The sequence below is a fragment of the Pantherophis guttatus genome, chromosome 1 (assembly GCF_059756535.1).
Source record: "Pantherophis guttatus breed Tessera chromosome 1, ASM5975653v1, whole genome shotgun sequence".
Taxonomy (NCBI): Eukaryota; Metazoa; Chordata; class Lepidosauria; order Squamata; family Colubridae; genus Pantherophis; species Pantherophis guttatus.
In genome coordinates this window covers 328,582,764-328,598,582 of record NC_142063.1, presented here as the reverse complement: position 1 = coordinate 328,598,582, position 15,819 = coordinate 328,582,764, and the positions used below count along the sequence as shown (strand labels likewise).

At 41.1% G+C, this 15,819-nt stretch overlaps 1 protein-coding gene across 3 annotated transcripts in view; it reads right to left on the bottom strand.

Annotated features, from left to right (window-relative positions):
* Positions 1-15,819, bottom strand: part of POR (cytochrome p450 oxidoreductase) — a 62,787-nt gene that overhangs the window by 12,510 nt on the left and 34,458 nt on the right. For all 3 annotated transcript variants that reach the window (XM_034420927.3, XM_034420928.3, XM_087883416.1), the window contains 7 exons: positions 14,067-14,195; positions 12,354-12,503; positions 6,719-6,843; positions 4,209-4,298; positions 3,164-3,262; positions 1,281-1,397; positions 163-281 (listed from right to left, as the gene is read on the bottom strand). In XM_034420927.3, the coding sequence (XP_034276818.1) occupies positions 163-281; positions 1,281-1,397; positions 3,164-3,262; positions 4,209-4,298; positions 6,719-6,843; positions 12,354-12,503; positions 14,067-14,195 (829 nt within the window). The remainder of the gene's footprint in view (positions 1-162; positions 282-1,280; positions 1,398-3,163; positions 3,263-4,208; positions 4,299-6,718; positions 6,844-12,353; positions 12,504-14,066; positions 14,196-15,819) is intronic.

Sequence of the window (15,819 nt, the reverse complement as noted above, 5' to 3'; positions counted from 1 at the left end):
ATTAGGAACAGCATGTTCCATCAGCCACAGATTGTACAGTAAAGAAGAATGGGAATGGTGGATCAAGGAATCTGATTAAACAGGGAGAAACATTTTGCACCATCCGTTTTCAAAATGAAAAAGCACATAACGTCTGCAAAGAAGGCATGTTTATATACTCACCATCTAAATTGTTTAAAGAGATCACTGTATCCAAATCAGCACCAAGTATTTCACCAAGTTGATTCACCAGTGAAGTATCATTGGCTGGGTACACAGCAATATGGTCTCCAGACTCATACCTGGGAAAGAAATCAAAAGGTTGCGTTTGTAAATCATGTAAGGTATGGTTTAACTATGGTCTGTTGAATAAACCACTGCTGTCTGGGTCTATACAACATGCTAAGCCAAAACAAAAGCATATTATCATTTAATGAACCATAGTCACATAGTTTAGTCTGACCCATGTCACTGAAGTACATCTCTGGATTCACAGTCCTTGTTAAGGGTCCCCACTAACCCTAGGAATTCCTCCTCAACGCTATTAATCCAATACTCTTAAAGCTAGGAGTATTAGCAATTCATCTTTATTACACTGGAGTCACACTTTTTAAAGCAGGAGGAGACAAATCCTTTGACATGGATTTAAGGCTGCATTCACACCATGTGTTTCAGCTGGTTACTGAATTTATCCATAAAAGATAGTCCTCACTTAATGACCATAACTGGAGCTAACAACTCCTTTGCCAAGTGACATGGTTGCAGGCAACATCACGTGCCTGCAACTTGCAATTTTACTGCCAGTTTCTCCATCAACTGCTTGTTGGAAATTGGCTGTGAAGCGCACAAATATTGATGATGATGGTGGGACACTGCAAAGGTCACAAATGCCTGCCAGTTGCGAAATGTTGCCCAAATGTTGATCACGTGATCACAGAAGCACTACAAAAGTCATAAATGGAAGGACTGATTGTTAAGTTACTTTTTCAGTGCCATTGTAACTTTGAATGGTTGCTGAACAGAGCAGTCATTACTACCTGTACTCAGAGTTTGTGCAATACAATGAACTATTAATTAATAAATTGTGTTACTTAATACAACTTGCTAATCCACACACAGAGAAGTAATTTAGGTTATCCATAAACAAGTTTAGCATGTTGTATAAACACAACCTCTAACTTTTTAAACTGATCTAGTTAACTGTGTTTTGTCAATGCAGCCATCAAGCATGTGTTTAAAGCCTCTTCATTCCAGAGCCCTGCAGCTTTGCTGATTCCAGAATCTCCAGACTTCCCATTTACCTGATTTTGGACCCAGTGATGTCCAGTTCATGATGCATTAGGTGCCTCTCTCCACCTTGGTTTAGCTTCCGGTTCAAAGAAACTGGGGCCAAATAGGGATTCTTGGCATCAAATGGTCTAGAAGGAACCCCAGGAGACATATCTGGTTAATACCTTTTGATATCATCTTTTTTTCTATTTTGTAAATCACCAGGAGCTGCTTAAGCAAATATACCAAGTTTGCTTCCCATAGCTCTACATGGCATCAACCGTTCTTCAGAATTTTAAAAAATGAAACCAATAGCTGAAATATCACGAGATCCAGGTGTCTTCATGAATATTCATTTGCTTTTGAAGTTACAAATGAAAAAAAAAATTGCTGAAGCTTCCTACCCGCTCATTATATTCACTGCTCTGGTGGCACATCTGATGAGGAAGTCACTAATTAAAGTATGAACGACATGGGACTCCTACAGGCTGGCCACAGTTAGCTATCTTCCAGGCAGCTCTTTCCCAGGGTGGCTCTCCCTCATTCTTTCTTAAAGGAAAACTTCCGAAAAACTGTGAACGTCTCGTGGTCCTACATTTTTCACCTGCCCTTGTTACAGGAAGCAGTTCTCAAAGACTGTATGGCTGCCACCCAACAGCTGTGCCCACTAAGACTGGGTGCAATTTCTTAATACATCTTTGATGTACAACTGTTCACAAATGGACATTCCATATTTCTGTTAGGACTTTTACTGGAAACTTATAATAAAGAGAACGTATAATTATTCATGTATTAACTGCAGCTAGAATATATTAAGATAGAGGTATAAATAAGATGAAAATTGTTAGTATATGTATGAAGAGAATAATGATATTTGATGTCAATATGGTATCATTACTAAAAGATACTAAGAAAATGGAGAGTTTTACAGTATTTAAATGTTTGATATTTTTAATATATTATATTATTAATGTGAATGTGAAAGATGTGATAAATGAGAAACGATGTAAACAAAGATGCTTGTACCCAGACGACACACTGCATAAGGAAAGATGGAATGTTTTATCTTTGTTTTTTAAAAAATAAAAAAAATAAATTTTAACAAAAACAAAAACAAATGGTCATTCTTATTCACAACTGGATGAGGCGTTCCTGCTGCTAAGAACTCTCCTTAAATTACTACCGTACATCCCTTTTCACAGGGATCTCTTTAAATGGGATTTTAAAGAAAAGGGATTGCTTCTTGAATTTTATTGTTTCTATTGTCTGTGTGCCCTGCTGATTTCATATATCACTCTTTGTCCCTTTAGGAGTAAAAAGAGGAAGTAATAATAATAATTAAGTAGAAGATGGAGAAGGAGCAACAGTAGAAGACCTAATAACAGTAATAAAAGGAGGAGGAGGAAGAAATAGTAATAGTAATAGTTTTAAAAGGAAGCAGGAAGAGGAGAAGGAAGTACAACAGAAAGAAAAAACCTATTACTGCTACCACTTATTACTGTGATAACAAAGATGTATTTCCAGATTTCCTTGCAAGGGGAATTCAAACATTTCAAAATGGTCAAGATTTTATTGTCGCAGTTCAGGAAATGCTTACAACCAATTCAGCCCCTACCTGTGGTGTGGAATGTAGTCTGGATTCCCCAAAAGGAAGGGGCTGCATTCCAGAGGGCAAAGAGGCAGCCAAGCTTACATAGTTTGGCCAACAGAAAGATAATGAAGAAGGCTCCTTCCTAGGAATTCTCAGAGTATCTCTATGGTGATGCAAACAGTTGCACTAATTTGGCAAGACTTCTGTCTATAGGTGAAGTACAATAAAGGAAACTGTTCTGAAGTAATTCCACGTGTCTTTCCTGGTTTGGGGAGGTCTGCCACGCCTTGTTTGTCTCTCTCAGCCTCCCTTTTGATAACTTACGGTTTTTGATTCTCATAGCTCTTGAGGCGTCCCATTTCACCCATGTAAACTTTGCTCGGGGAAATGTCTTTGTGAACCACCAGCTCGTACTGCCGAATACTAGAGAAAAAAGAAAGGAAATGAAGTGTAATATAGAAAGTCAGTTTGGTCAAGTGGTTAAGGCACCAGGCTAGAAAGTACGAGACCATAAGTTCAAGTCCCACCTTAGCCATGAAAGCCAGCTGAGTGAATTTGGGCCAGTCGCCCTCTCAGCCCAAACCACCTCACAGGGTTGTTGGGGGGGGGGGAGAAATAGGAGGAGAAAGGTATGTTGGGTATGTTCTCTGTCTTGAGTTATTTGTAAAAATAATAAAGGCAGGGTACAATTAAATAAATAAGATACTGGGCTTTCAATTTCAGGGACCAGAGTGGAATGGAGCTCATATTGCCACATGGTGAACCTGGAGGCAGACATTAAGGGACTCCCCCATGATCACAGCAGAGCCACAAGGCGGGGATTTCTCTCTCCTCCTTCTACATGCCATGTTTTTCCAAGAGCAGTTTATCATAGGTTACATGATGGGAATGGATAAGGCCTCCATCTTCCCTCTTTCCTGCCACCATGCAAAACTGCTCTTTCTAGAGCTCAGAACTGCTTACTTGAAGACTACTGTATTTTTTGGCGTATAAGACGCACCTTTTTCCCCCCTAAAAGAGGGTGGAAATGTTGATGCGTCTTATACACCGAATACAGCCATTTTTGGCCTCCCGAAGCCCCGCCCCACTCATTCCATTTTTGCGAAAAATGGGCCTGTTTTTCCCAAAAACGGGGCGCGCAGAGGGTTTGGGAGGCCTGCACAGTGCTCCTGGGGGCTGGGGAGGGCAGAAACTTTTTTTTCCTTACTTACGTCTTCGAAATCTTGGTGCATCTTAATACACCAGTCCAAAAAATATGGTAATTTAGAAATGAAGCTGAGAACCACCAGTGCCCCAACCTACTCTTTGCAGAAGGTGTATCAGGGGTTCCCAAGCCCTCTTCTCTTATGAGTTGCTATTCCACACTGACCTGGAATCATCTCCTGTGGCTTCCACGCCAAAATGTTCACACACAGCTGGCCAAAACTGTTCACGCCAAGTGATGAAATCTTCTTCCAAGCTGTTGGAAACAGTGAAGGGGAAGATGAGGAAAACCGAAGGCATCACATTCACTATTCAGTATACAGATTGAAGATTCTCAACCTCAGCAACTTTAAGATGTGTGGATTCCAACTTCCCATTAGCTGTGGAATTCTGGGAGTTGAAGTCCATGTATTTTAAAGTAACTAAGGCTGAGCAACCCTGATCCAGATCCTTCATCTTATCATCCCTTCTGACTTTATATACTGTACAAGCCATAAGGAAGAGCTAATTCAATCGTGTCTCTCTCTGATCAGTTGCAGAAATGGCTACCTCAGTTCTATTGGCATTTATATGGGACATCAATTATATTGGCATTTATATGGGAGGTCAAAGGCCCAATTCAAAAGACAGTCCTGTGGCTTTAAAAACTGCACAGTCAGGAGGAAGTTCAACTTAGTACTATTCTTGCTTAAATGCATTGCTTTACTTGTTCAGCTGCATTTGGCATTTCACACAACAAATAAGCTTTACAGAAGGGTTTGGAAGAGGTACTAATTTTTCAAGCTTGTAGGCAATACGTGACCTTTTGAACAGCAAAATAAAAACTGCATTCCAAAAAGTAAGCCGGGCTAAAATTATATTTGATTTCATTTTAATGCAGTTACAAATGTATTTGATGAAGTGAAGTTAATTAAGGGCCCGTTTACTTCAGGGTTTGCCTATCTCCCATAGTATCCACCAGCCAATTCGATCTGGGAGGGCTGGCATGCTATGGGTTCATTCAATTAAACAATGCCATTTATTGAGACCCCAGAAGTGTGTCTTTTCTGTAGTAATGTCTGCCTTCTGGAATGAGGTTCTCCCAAGATCTGAACAGCTCCCCACCCTACTGGGGTTACAAAGAGGCCTGAAAGCCTGGCTTTTTACTCAGGCCTTTGGCGAGGCTGACTGAAGTCTCCTGTTCACCTAGATCAGGGGTGTCAAACTCAAGGCCTGGGGGCCGGATGTGTCCTGTGGGGTGCTTAGATCTGGCCCATGGGGCTGCCCTGGAAACAGTGAAGGACCGGCCCGTGGTGCCTCTGCCAGCAAAAACGGAACTGGCGAGGACTGCCCACCACCCTCCCGAGCTCCATTTTTGCTGGCAGAAGGTTATAGGAGACCGTCTCCGCTGTGAACGAAGCTCGGGAGCCCATTTTCGCTGGCATAGCACTCGGGCCACCATAGGCGCCGACATGAGCAACGTCAAGTTGGCCACACCCATCCTGGCCACGCCTACTCCAAGCCCCCTGAGGTAAAACACAACCTGGATGTGGCCCTCAATGAAATCGAGTTTGACGCCCCTGACCTAGATTGTTCTCTTTGTTTTCACCTGGTTTGTTATTCTACCTGCTCTATCTACCCTTTTTGGTTTCTTGTTGTTTTTATTGTTGTGCTTTTCATGCTTAGATAAAAATCTGTAAATCTCTCAAAGTTGCTGGGAGTCGAATAACATACGGATATAGTAACAATAATAATAGAAAGAATAAATGTTGATACCATATACGTAACCCATTTTTTTCTTCTTTATATTAAAAATTATAATTGCATGGTAACTTCAGGAGGGCTCTGTGAGGCCACGTCCAAGCTTTCTTAGGGTTACTTATACAATAAAATATACAATAAAGTATGCGTAATATATACACAGTTTAATGTATAACGTGTATAATAAGGTATTATGATGGTTGATCACACAGCCCGTGGTTTAGAGTGGATTTAGCCTTTTTATCCACCTTTGAGTTTTTCCCAAGGACTAAGACAAGCATCTATGTGATAGCAATAACAATATTAATATTATAAATGGAAGCAATTTTTTCCTTTTTGTCATATTAGAAATTATAATTGAATGATAACTTCAGACGGGCTCTGCAGGGCCACATTCAAGCAATCTTAGGGCTCCATGTGACTCAGAAGGCTGACATTATTCAGCCCTGTTCCAGAGAAAGTAGGCAGCCAACTCTGTGGTGAAATTCAAATTTTTTTATTACCAGTTCTGTGAGTGTGGCTTAGTGGGCGTGGCAGGGGAAGGATACTGCAAAATCTCCATTTCCACCTCACTCCAGGGGAGGGATACTGCATCATTCCGTCCCCACTCCTGGGGGAAGGATATTGCAAAATCTCCATTTCCACCCCACTCCAGGGGAGGGATACTGCAAAATAACCATTCTGTCCCCACTCCTGGGGGAAAGATATTGCAAAATCTCCATTTCCACCCCACTCTGGGACCAGCCAGAGATGGTATTTTCCAGTTCTCCGAACTACTCAAAACTTCCGCTACCAGTTCTCCAGAACATGTCAGAACCTGCTGGATTTCACCCTTGATCCAACTCCATTTAGGATTGATCATGCCTGAAAACCAGCCTGCTATCCTCTATCCTGGCCAACCAACCAATTGGAGTAGAGATTCCAGCAGCCACTCACTTTCCATCATCATCTCCCAGGCCAAGTTCAAATATCCGTTGAGCTCCGAGTTCCTCCAGCCTCTTGTCTACAAATTTCCCCATGGCGTTGAAATGCTCGTAAGTTTTGTTCCCAAGTCCAAACACCTGGAAAACAGCAGAAGATTGGTTCAACTCAGAGGCAATCAGAAGAGTCCAAGAAATATCTCCTTGGAAAGCAGATAATCTTGAGTTTCACAAAGGTTTCTCCTCTTGTTTGGATGAGGATTCTGTCCAAAACATCTGTTAAACAATGCTGGACTTGAGGTTTTCTTCCTCCTTGTAAATTAGACATGGAATTTTTGTGGATTCACAAATGTTTATGATATCCATCTTTGAGGTGATATAAGATGTATTTATTTATCAAATGTACATGTCTATCCAACTCTTAAGAAATTACTTTGGGTGGCATAAAACAAATGTTTCAATATTGGGTTTATTGCAACCAGAGCAGCACAGCTCCTCTGGAATCTTCTTCACATATAGGCAGTCCCCGACTTACAACCACAATTGAGCCCAACATTTCTGTTGCTAAGCAAAACAGTTGTTAAGTGAATAACTACAGTTGTTAAGTTAGTAAGATGGTTATTCAGTAAATCTGGCTTCCCCATTGACTTTGCTTGTCAGATCGCAAAAGGCAATCACATAACCCCGGGAAACTGTAACTCTAAATACATGCCAGTTGCTAAGCATCCAAATTTTGATCATTTGACAATGGGGATACTGCAGTGGTCATGTGAAAAACAGTCGTAAGTCACTTTTTTCAGTGCCATGATAACTTCATATACACATGGTTATAAGTCAAGGACCATCTGTAGTACCTTATTCAAACGTATTAGAATTTATTTATTAAATTTATATGCCGCCATCTCACTCCGAGAAGCAATTCTGTAGAATTCTGTTCAGATTCTATTTGCTTACTGACATTTTAAAAAAGAAACATAACAGTGAATAGGTCTGCCTCTAGTGCAGGATAAATGGCTTAAAATACCCCCAATATTATTTGTTCTTAATTATTTAGACACACATCACATTCAAAACAAACCCAAGTTGTAATTTTTGTTATTCACTTTAGCTTTAACTCCTTTGGTCACTGATCCTCTTCCTCACACACCTATACCCATCCCAGTTCAAAGTTTAGCTATTAAACTGGGTTTTCACTTGGCAAACAAACCCAGCCAATCATGATTTATGTTGTAAAACTTGGTCAAAGAAATACTAGTTTGCTGGGCTGTTATAACAGCCGCAATTCCTATACAGAGCTTCTAAAACAAGAAACACAGCTAAGCCGACTTTTTCTATGGCTGGGTGGGGGCTGCAGCTTTTTGTATGCATCTGACCCAAGTCCTCCGCTTCCTTGCATAACAAGATTGATGTGCAAAGAACAGTACAGGCAAAACTGTAGAGCGTTGGTACTACAGTGGTTTAAAGCACCCTGTTATTAACACAGCTGCCTGCAATTTACTGCTGGTTCGAATCTCTCCAAGGCTCAAGGTTGACTCAGCCTTCCATCCTTTCTAAGGTAGGTGAAATGAGGACCCAGTTTGTGGGGGCAATAAGCTGACTTTGTATAAATATACAAAAGGATGAAGGCTATTGCTTAACGCACTGTAAGCCGCCCTGAGTCTCCGGAGAAGGGCGGCATATAAATCAAATTAAAAAAAAAAAAAAAAAACTAGCTGAAGAAGTCAATTCACAGAATTTGAACAGAAGAGGTGAAGAATTTCCATTTGCCTGTTCCTATTCATCCTGCAAGGAATGGTTAAAAAAAATAAAAGGCCAAAAATCAGAGAATGAAGGAGCCTTGTCTACTTTGGTTATAGTGGAATATCAGAATGCACTGATACACTTCAAAAAATTAATCGTAAAGGAATCTGCTACCTCCCAAAAAGAAACACCCACCTCTGGCATAAATGCTGTCATCAGTGTGCAGAGCTCTCCTCTAAAATGTTTCTGATGTAAGAGGCATAAAGAGGAGGAGGAAGAGGAAAAGTGGTGAACATGCAAATTTTAAGGATGTGTACTTAAACTTGGCTACTATGGGTTGGAGATGGTTGACTCAAAGACTTCAGCAAGAAAAGGAAGAAGGCTCTGGAAGGAACAGGCTTTATTCAGCTTTACAGGCAACCAGGGTGAAAGAACAGAATCATTTCATAGAGATTAGATGACCTTTCGAATCAAAGATGGTTATATAACTGGAGAATCAAACTCCATGGGGAAAGGAGACAATGTGAATCAGAACTGAGAAGGAGAGCAAAAATAAAACTTTGTATTGCATCCAAAACAGAAAAAGTCTACCATATAGAGATGTAAGGTATCATATTGTCAAAGTAGCACAAAATAGAATAGAATAGAATAATAGAGTTGGAAGGGACCTTGGAGGTCTTCTAGTCCAACCCCCTGCCCAGGCAGGAAACCCTACACCACTTCAGACAAATGGTTATCCAACCACTTCTTAAAAACTTCCAGTGTTGGAACATTCACAACTTCTGGAGGCAAGTTGTTCCACTGATTAATTGTTCTAACCGTCAGGAAATTTCTCCTTAGTTCTAAGTTGCTTCTCTCCTTGATTAGTTTCCATCCATTGCTTCTTGTCCTACCCTCAGATGCTTTGGAGAATAGATTGACCCCCTCTTCTTTGTGGCAGCCCCTGAGATATTGGAACACTGCTATCATGTCTCCCCTAGTCCTTCTTTTCATAAGACTAGAGATACCCAGTTCCAGCAACCGTTCTTCATATGTTTTAGCCTTCAGTGCAAATGAATTTTGGAAGAGTAGCAATAAAAAAAGAACAAACAACAGTGGTCAAAGCAAAGCAAAAAAAAAGAAAAAAAGCCAGTTCTAACTCAAAAGAAATAACATGATTATCTCCTCTTATTAGAATGGGAAAGAGAAAAGGACTGTAGCCACAGAAACTGAGCTGTGATTGATGTCATGCACATCTGGATATTATCTGGCTTAGTCATTAACTGTAGAGGCTAGAAACATGCAATAGTTATTTGCTACATTTATTACTGACCATTAGATGGAAGCACTAAAAACAGCAACTAATTTGGGAGAGCTGGATTTTCAAGCATGGAAGTGGACAAGAGCTTCTCAAATGGCAGGCACGGAAGGACAGGACTTAAAAAATACTATTTATGGCTGGAGAGAAGAGAGAAAAATACCTGTTTTCATGGAAGCAGCCCTAGGAAAATAAAGCTAGAGTAGGTAGGAAAGTAAAATAATGAGAGATAGACTTAAGAACTCTTTGTTAGCTTTTCAGTTGCCAAGGAAAAATTGTCAACATTGAATCTCTCTCTTGTTGCCTCTGTGCTGGCATACAGCAGCACCTCAAACAAAGAGCTAATGATGCATTTGAATACACTGAAAAAAGAAAGGAACAAAAGTAGTTTGATCCCTGGAGCATAATCATCCACAAAGTACTCCAAAATTCAAGAACAATTCTCAGAGGAATTATATTTGTGGCTTGATTCACCCGTATTATTCAGAGTATAAGACACACCAGAGTATACAATGCACCAGGTATCCATCTGGGTAGCGTCCTTAGCCTGGTCAGCTTTAGCACATTAGTTTGCTCGCTGGTTTTGAGGATGGGGCTGGTTGGGGCTAAAAAACAGATGATCGTCGGAGGAAGCAGCAATTAGAAAAGCAGGCAAAGCAGGGAAGATTGCTTCACTCACATTGGGGCTGAAAAACAGCTTCAAAAGCACAGCTGATTATCAGAGGGAGCTCCAGTGACTAAAGCAGGCAAAGCACGGAATGGGTAAGAGAAGGCAACAGCTGTTCCAGCCATTTTGGGCACCGCACATCGCGTTTTCAGCCTCCAAACACATCACGTTTTTGGGCGGCAATCAGCAGTGATGTGCTTTGGCGATCCCTGCAGCCTTGAAGGGCTCTCAAACAGAGCGTTTGGAGGCTGAAAACGCAACGTGGGGAGCCCAAAAACACAAGCCATTGTCGGTGGCAATCTCTGCAGCCAGGAAGAGGACATATGGAGGCCACAAAGTGGGGGACGGAGTTAAATTTGGAGTATGAGATGCACCCAAATTTTCAGCCTCTTTTAGGAGGGAAAAAAGTGTGTCTTATATTCCAAAAAATACGGTACTTCCTCAACTCTCAGGCGTGGATACAGAGGGTACAGAAGCCAACTTGGCCCACACAGGAACTGTCCTCATCAGCTCTAGAACGAACAATGTTCTTCAGGTTGTCAGCATAGCTGCAACCCTTAGGTTAGTCTGAATTCAGACAAGGAAAGAAAAGAAAGTCGTGAATGTTACATTTCACCCGACTAATGGCCAAGTTGAACTGTCAATAAAGGAGAATATTTGTAGCTCAAGGTTGAAGTGAGGAGTCTTTGGTGCTCTCTGAGCTTGGTCATTTTCTTGCAGACATTTCATTACCCAAACTAGGTAACATTATGAGCACTGATGATATTACTTAGTTTGGGTAATGAAACATCTGCAAGAAAACGACCAAGCTCCGAGAGCACCAAGAACTCCTTGTGCTTAACTGCAACATAACTGGGTAAAACAAAAGCAAAAACGGAGAGCCGTGCTTTCAATATACAGTTCTCAGAACAACTTTCATAGAACAAATAAGAAAACAGGGCAGACTTCACAGTCCCAAAGCTCCATTGAGATTAAAAGCCACAACGTGTATGCCGAGCAATTTATGCTAGAGAGGATAGGTAGCAGTCACTGAAGAAAGCTGGGGATGTAACTGATTGCTTGGGTGAAGGGAGTTGGGTGTGATCACCACCCTTCCTACAGAATACCTAATGATTCTCAGTTAAAACAAAATTGCTGTAAAAAAATGAGAGTAAATGGGAATTGGAAATTCTGAACATTCAACAGAACGAAAATGGGGAAGAATAGGAGACGTTCAAACAAGGACATCAGAATTGCTCTAGTGGATTCACGCTGAGCAGGGAGTTAGACTAGGCAAGGTCTAAGATACCTTAGAATAGAATAACAGAGTTGGAAGGGACCTTGGAGGTCTTCTAGTCCAACCCCCTGCTTAGGCAGGAAACCCTACACCACTTCAGACAAATGGTTATCCAACATCTTCTTAAAAACTTCCAGTGTTGGAGTATTTAACTGTCAGGAAATTTCTCCTTAGTTCTAAGTTGCTTCTCTCCTTGATTAGTTTCCACCCAGTGCTTCCTGTTCTACCCTCTACCTCTACCTTCTTGTTCTACCCTCTACCTTTCCTTGTTCTACCCTCTACCTCTACCCCTCTACCTTCCAGTGCTACAATTTAACAAGCCTGCATGTATGCACTTGCACAAAAGATAACTTTTCTCCTTTACCCTTTGGACTTCCCTCTCTAACAGGACTCTGATTCTTCTCTGATTAGAATCTGCAAAATGAGCATTTGCGTCAGAAATTGGGGTTAACCATAACACTTGATCATAATACTTTTCTGGGACTAGCCCCCCTAGCTTTCACGGAGTGCATAAGGGTTGCATTCAGATGGGTTTCGTATATTCAGAACTCATATCCACATTGCAATGAAATGATCTCAACTTCTGGGCAGCGCCTTTTAGTCTTCTCAAGCATCCTATACCCACGATCTCCCATCAGAAAAGTAACCCTGAAGAGTTCATCAAAGCTCACCGCATATTTTATACCAGACAGTTTGGCATCCGAGTCTTGCAACCAGTCGTAGAAATCTTGGGCGTTATCGGTGGGATCCCCTTCTCCATAGGTGGCCATGCAGAAGACTGCCAGAGACTTTTCAATTTCCGATAAATGACTCAGGTCCGACTGTATGAGAGTGTGCACAGAAAATAAGGAACTCATGAACACCAGCTTTTCTTTCTATCCAGGGGAATTCTCTGTCCATTATGCTAACAATTTAACAAAAAGACTGGAGATACTATGAGATTCATTCTAAAATTTTCAGGTCCTGAGCAGGACTAGCTTCACCGATTCCCTTTCTTCTCACAAATATCATCTAAATCAGGGGTCTCCAACCTTGGCAACTTAAGACTTGTGGACTTCAACTCCCAGACTTCCTCAGCCAGCTTTGCTGGCTGAGGAACTCTGGGAATTGAAGTCCACAAGTCTTACAAGTTGCCAAGGTTGGAGACCCCTGATCTAAATGTCATACCAGCCATTCTTTTGTTTGGGTTGTCATTATTACAGTCTTAATTCTGACGGTTTGTCAGAGCCTTTTGAGAGATGACAAGACATCTAGCGTACAAGGCATGTTTTACTAAAAGATCAAGTGGTAATTACACAAAATTATAACCGAGTGCAGTTTTCCCCAACCTGAAGTTATCCAAAATCTGATTTTTTTATTTTTATTTTGATTAATATGCCGCCCTTCTCCAGAGACTCAGGGCAGCTTACAATGCGCTAAGCAATAGCCTTCATCCTTTTGTATATTTATACAAAGTCAGCTTATTGCCCCCACAACTGGGTCCTCAATTTACCTACCTTAGAAAGGATGGAAGGCTGAGTCAACCTTGAGCCTGGCAAGATTCGAACCTGCAGTAATTGCAGGCAGCTGGTCTTAATAACAGGGTGCTTTAGACCACTGAACTACCAAGGCTCAAGATTGCAATTTTCCCTTCAGGTTGAGGATAACAGTAGAACTCTTAAGAGGCATGTAGTTATATACTCAATCCCTGCTGCCTAAAGAAGAAAGAAAATTAAAACCTTTTATCGTTCTTTAGATCCTGGCAGCCCAGTGCAGCTACATTGCTGCTTCCCTTCTGCTGGAGAAATTGGGAGAGGCATCAGGAAGAAAAAGCTAGTAGACTCTAGCTAGTAGAGAGCACTGGTGGCACAGTGGTTAGAATGCAGTATTGCAGGCTAACTCTGCCAACTGCCAACAGTTCAGTCCTGACTGGCTCAGGGTTGACTCAGTCTTCTATCCTTTCAAGATCGGCAAAACAAGGACCCAGATTGTTGGGGGCAATAGGCTGACTCTGTAAACTGCTTAGAGAGGGCTGTAAAGCACTGTGAAGCGGTATATAAATCTAAGTACTATTGCTATTGCTCTTCTTATGCAACCTTCCCCAATTCGATTGCCGTCCTAATGTGGAGGGAACTAAAATTTATATAGAATTCCTATTTTATCAAACCACACTGGCTGGAAAATTCAGCAAGCTGAAATCCTATCATTTAGGGATAGCACCAGGTTGGGAAAGACTGAATTATTACTTATGCATATTAAAGGTTTTTTCGTGGGCACTTCCTTGACAGCAATCTTCTGATAGTTAGTAAATTGAAATCTCAGCAGATGTGATAGGACAATGTGACCTCAAATTCAGGTGATACCAGCAAGGATTGAAAAGGATGGCGAGACTGCTGAGAACATACCAAATCATATTCTTCTGGATCAGCAGACATGCCCCGCATCCCGTAACGTTGAGCATCTTTTGCAAGGCGGTTGGCAAATTCTTCACCGGTGCCTGTTTGAGATCCATAGAATACCACGATGTTTCTTCCCTGGAAAGGAAATCAGAATGGGAGAAAGCAAATTTAGCAATGACTTTGGAACTGCTCAAAGTCAATAAGGTTACTTATGCCAGATCGTAATTACTACCTCTATTGCTACAACCAGATCTGAAATCAAAACAGAAATTAATGTATTCTCCTAAAGTCTATCAGAGGGAAACATATTTACTTTTTGCACACAGCTTTCAAACAAGCCAATAATTAGGCATCTCTTGAAGACATGGCCTCGATTACATGTGTTAATTTGCATCAATGTGCAGCAGCAGCAGCAGCAGCAGCAGCAACAACAGAATGCAGAAAGTGGTATCACTTGCCCTCTCTTGGGACAAAACTAGGTATTATTTGAGATGGATGGGTTTTTATTTTCCCCTTTAAAATATGCAAGGGGAATTGTACCCCATTTGTTGTTATGAAATTTCTTAAGTAAATGTTTTCAGTTCTAAAGGTTCAAGCAGACTTCTCTGGCACTGAACATCAGGGAATGCGTTGTTCAGGACGTGATATGAGGTGTTCCATTTATACTTCTTCAAATGTAACATTCTGGCTAGGGGGCAAATAGCAAAGCACAGAACAGGAAAGACACACACTTCCACACAACACACAGTTGGGATTTGGGAGTTTGGCCCATCTACAGCTACCCGCAGCCTACGCTTACCCATCAACTTCTCTGCAGTGTAAGTATGCAACGATACCTACATTCAGTTGCACACAACTCTAGATCAAGCATAAGCATGCAAAGTTTTGTAAGGCTAATTAGTAACAGAACGCATAGAGAGTAGACTGAACAAGTCCAAGTTGCAGCTAACATTTTACATGTGGTTTTTCCAAGAAAATGCAAATGCATTTTAAACAATCCTTTGCAACTCTCTACGGAATGCTAAAATTATGTTAACTGTTCCCTGTGCCTTCTTTGTCTTAAATTATAAACAAACTAGGGAAAATGTATACTACTGACTTATCCAACAGTTTATTAGTAACTCCTCTTTGAGAAAGTGGCATCCAATAAATAAACTGATCTGGTCACTCCTAAAGAAATCTATTCTGCACATGGAAGATGAAAATAATTATAGATTATTTTCACCAACAGTGGCTTGGATGAGTGGTAGTTGATCAACTCCAGGTCCATTCTCTAGATCCACTGAAATCCAAACTCAGAGCAGAAAATATCCTGTTTTTCTATTGGATGACCAGAAAATAGGGATAGGGATAAAAGTGTGTGAAATACCAGCTTGAAAGTTCTCTTGGACCTTTTAAAATGGCATCCTAGATGGGCACTCTGGTTTGGATGGGGTGCATTGTTTTAGGGGCAAGTCTGCTCCTGCTGGTATGGCCGAATTCAGAGCCAGTAAACAGAAGGAAAAGGGGAAGGGGGAGTTTAAAATGGCCAAAATCACCCTGGGAGTTGCACAAAAACTGAGGAGATTGCAGGAGACAAATTTCCAACCCTATGCTAAAGTTTCAAGCAAAAAGCCTGGGATATATTTCTTGTCCAAAAAGTGCCTCCAAGCATGCCTATGCTGTAAACAACTGTAAGTTTATTTTGGTTTGCATAAACAGGTAGTCCGCAACTTACAACATTTAGTGACCATTCGGAAGTTACAACAGTACTGAGAAA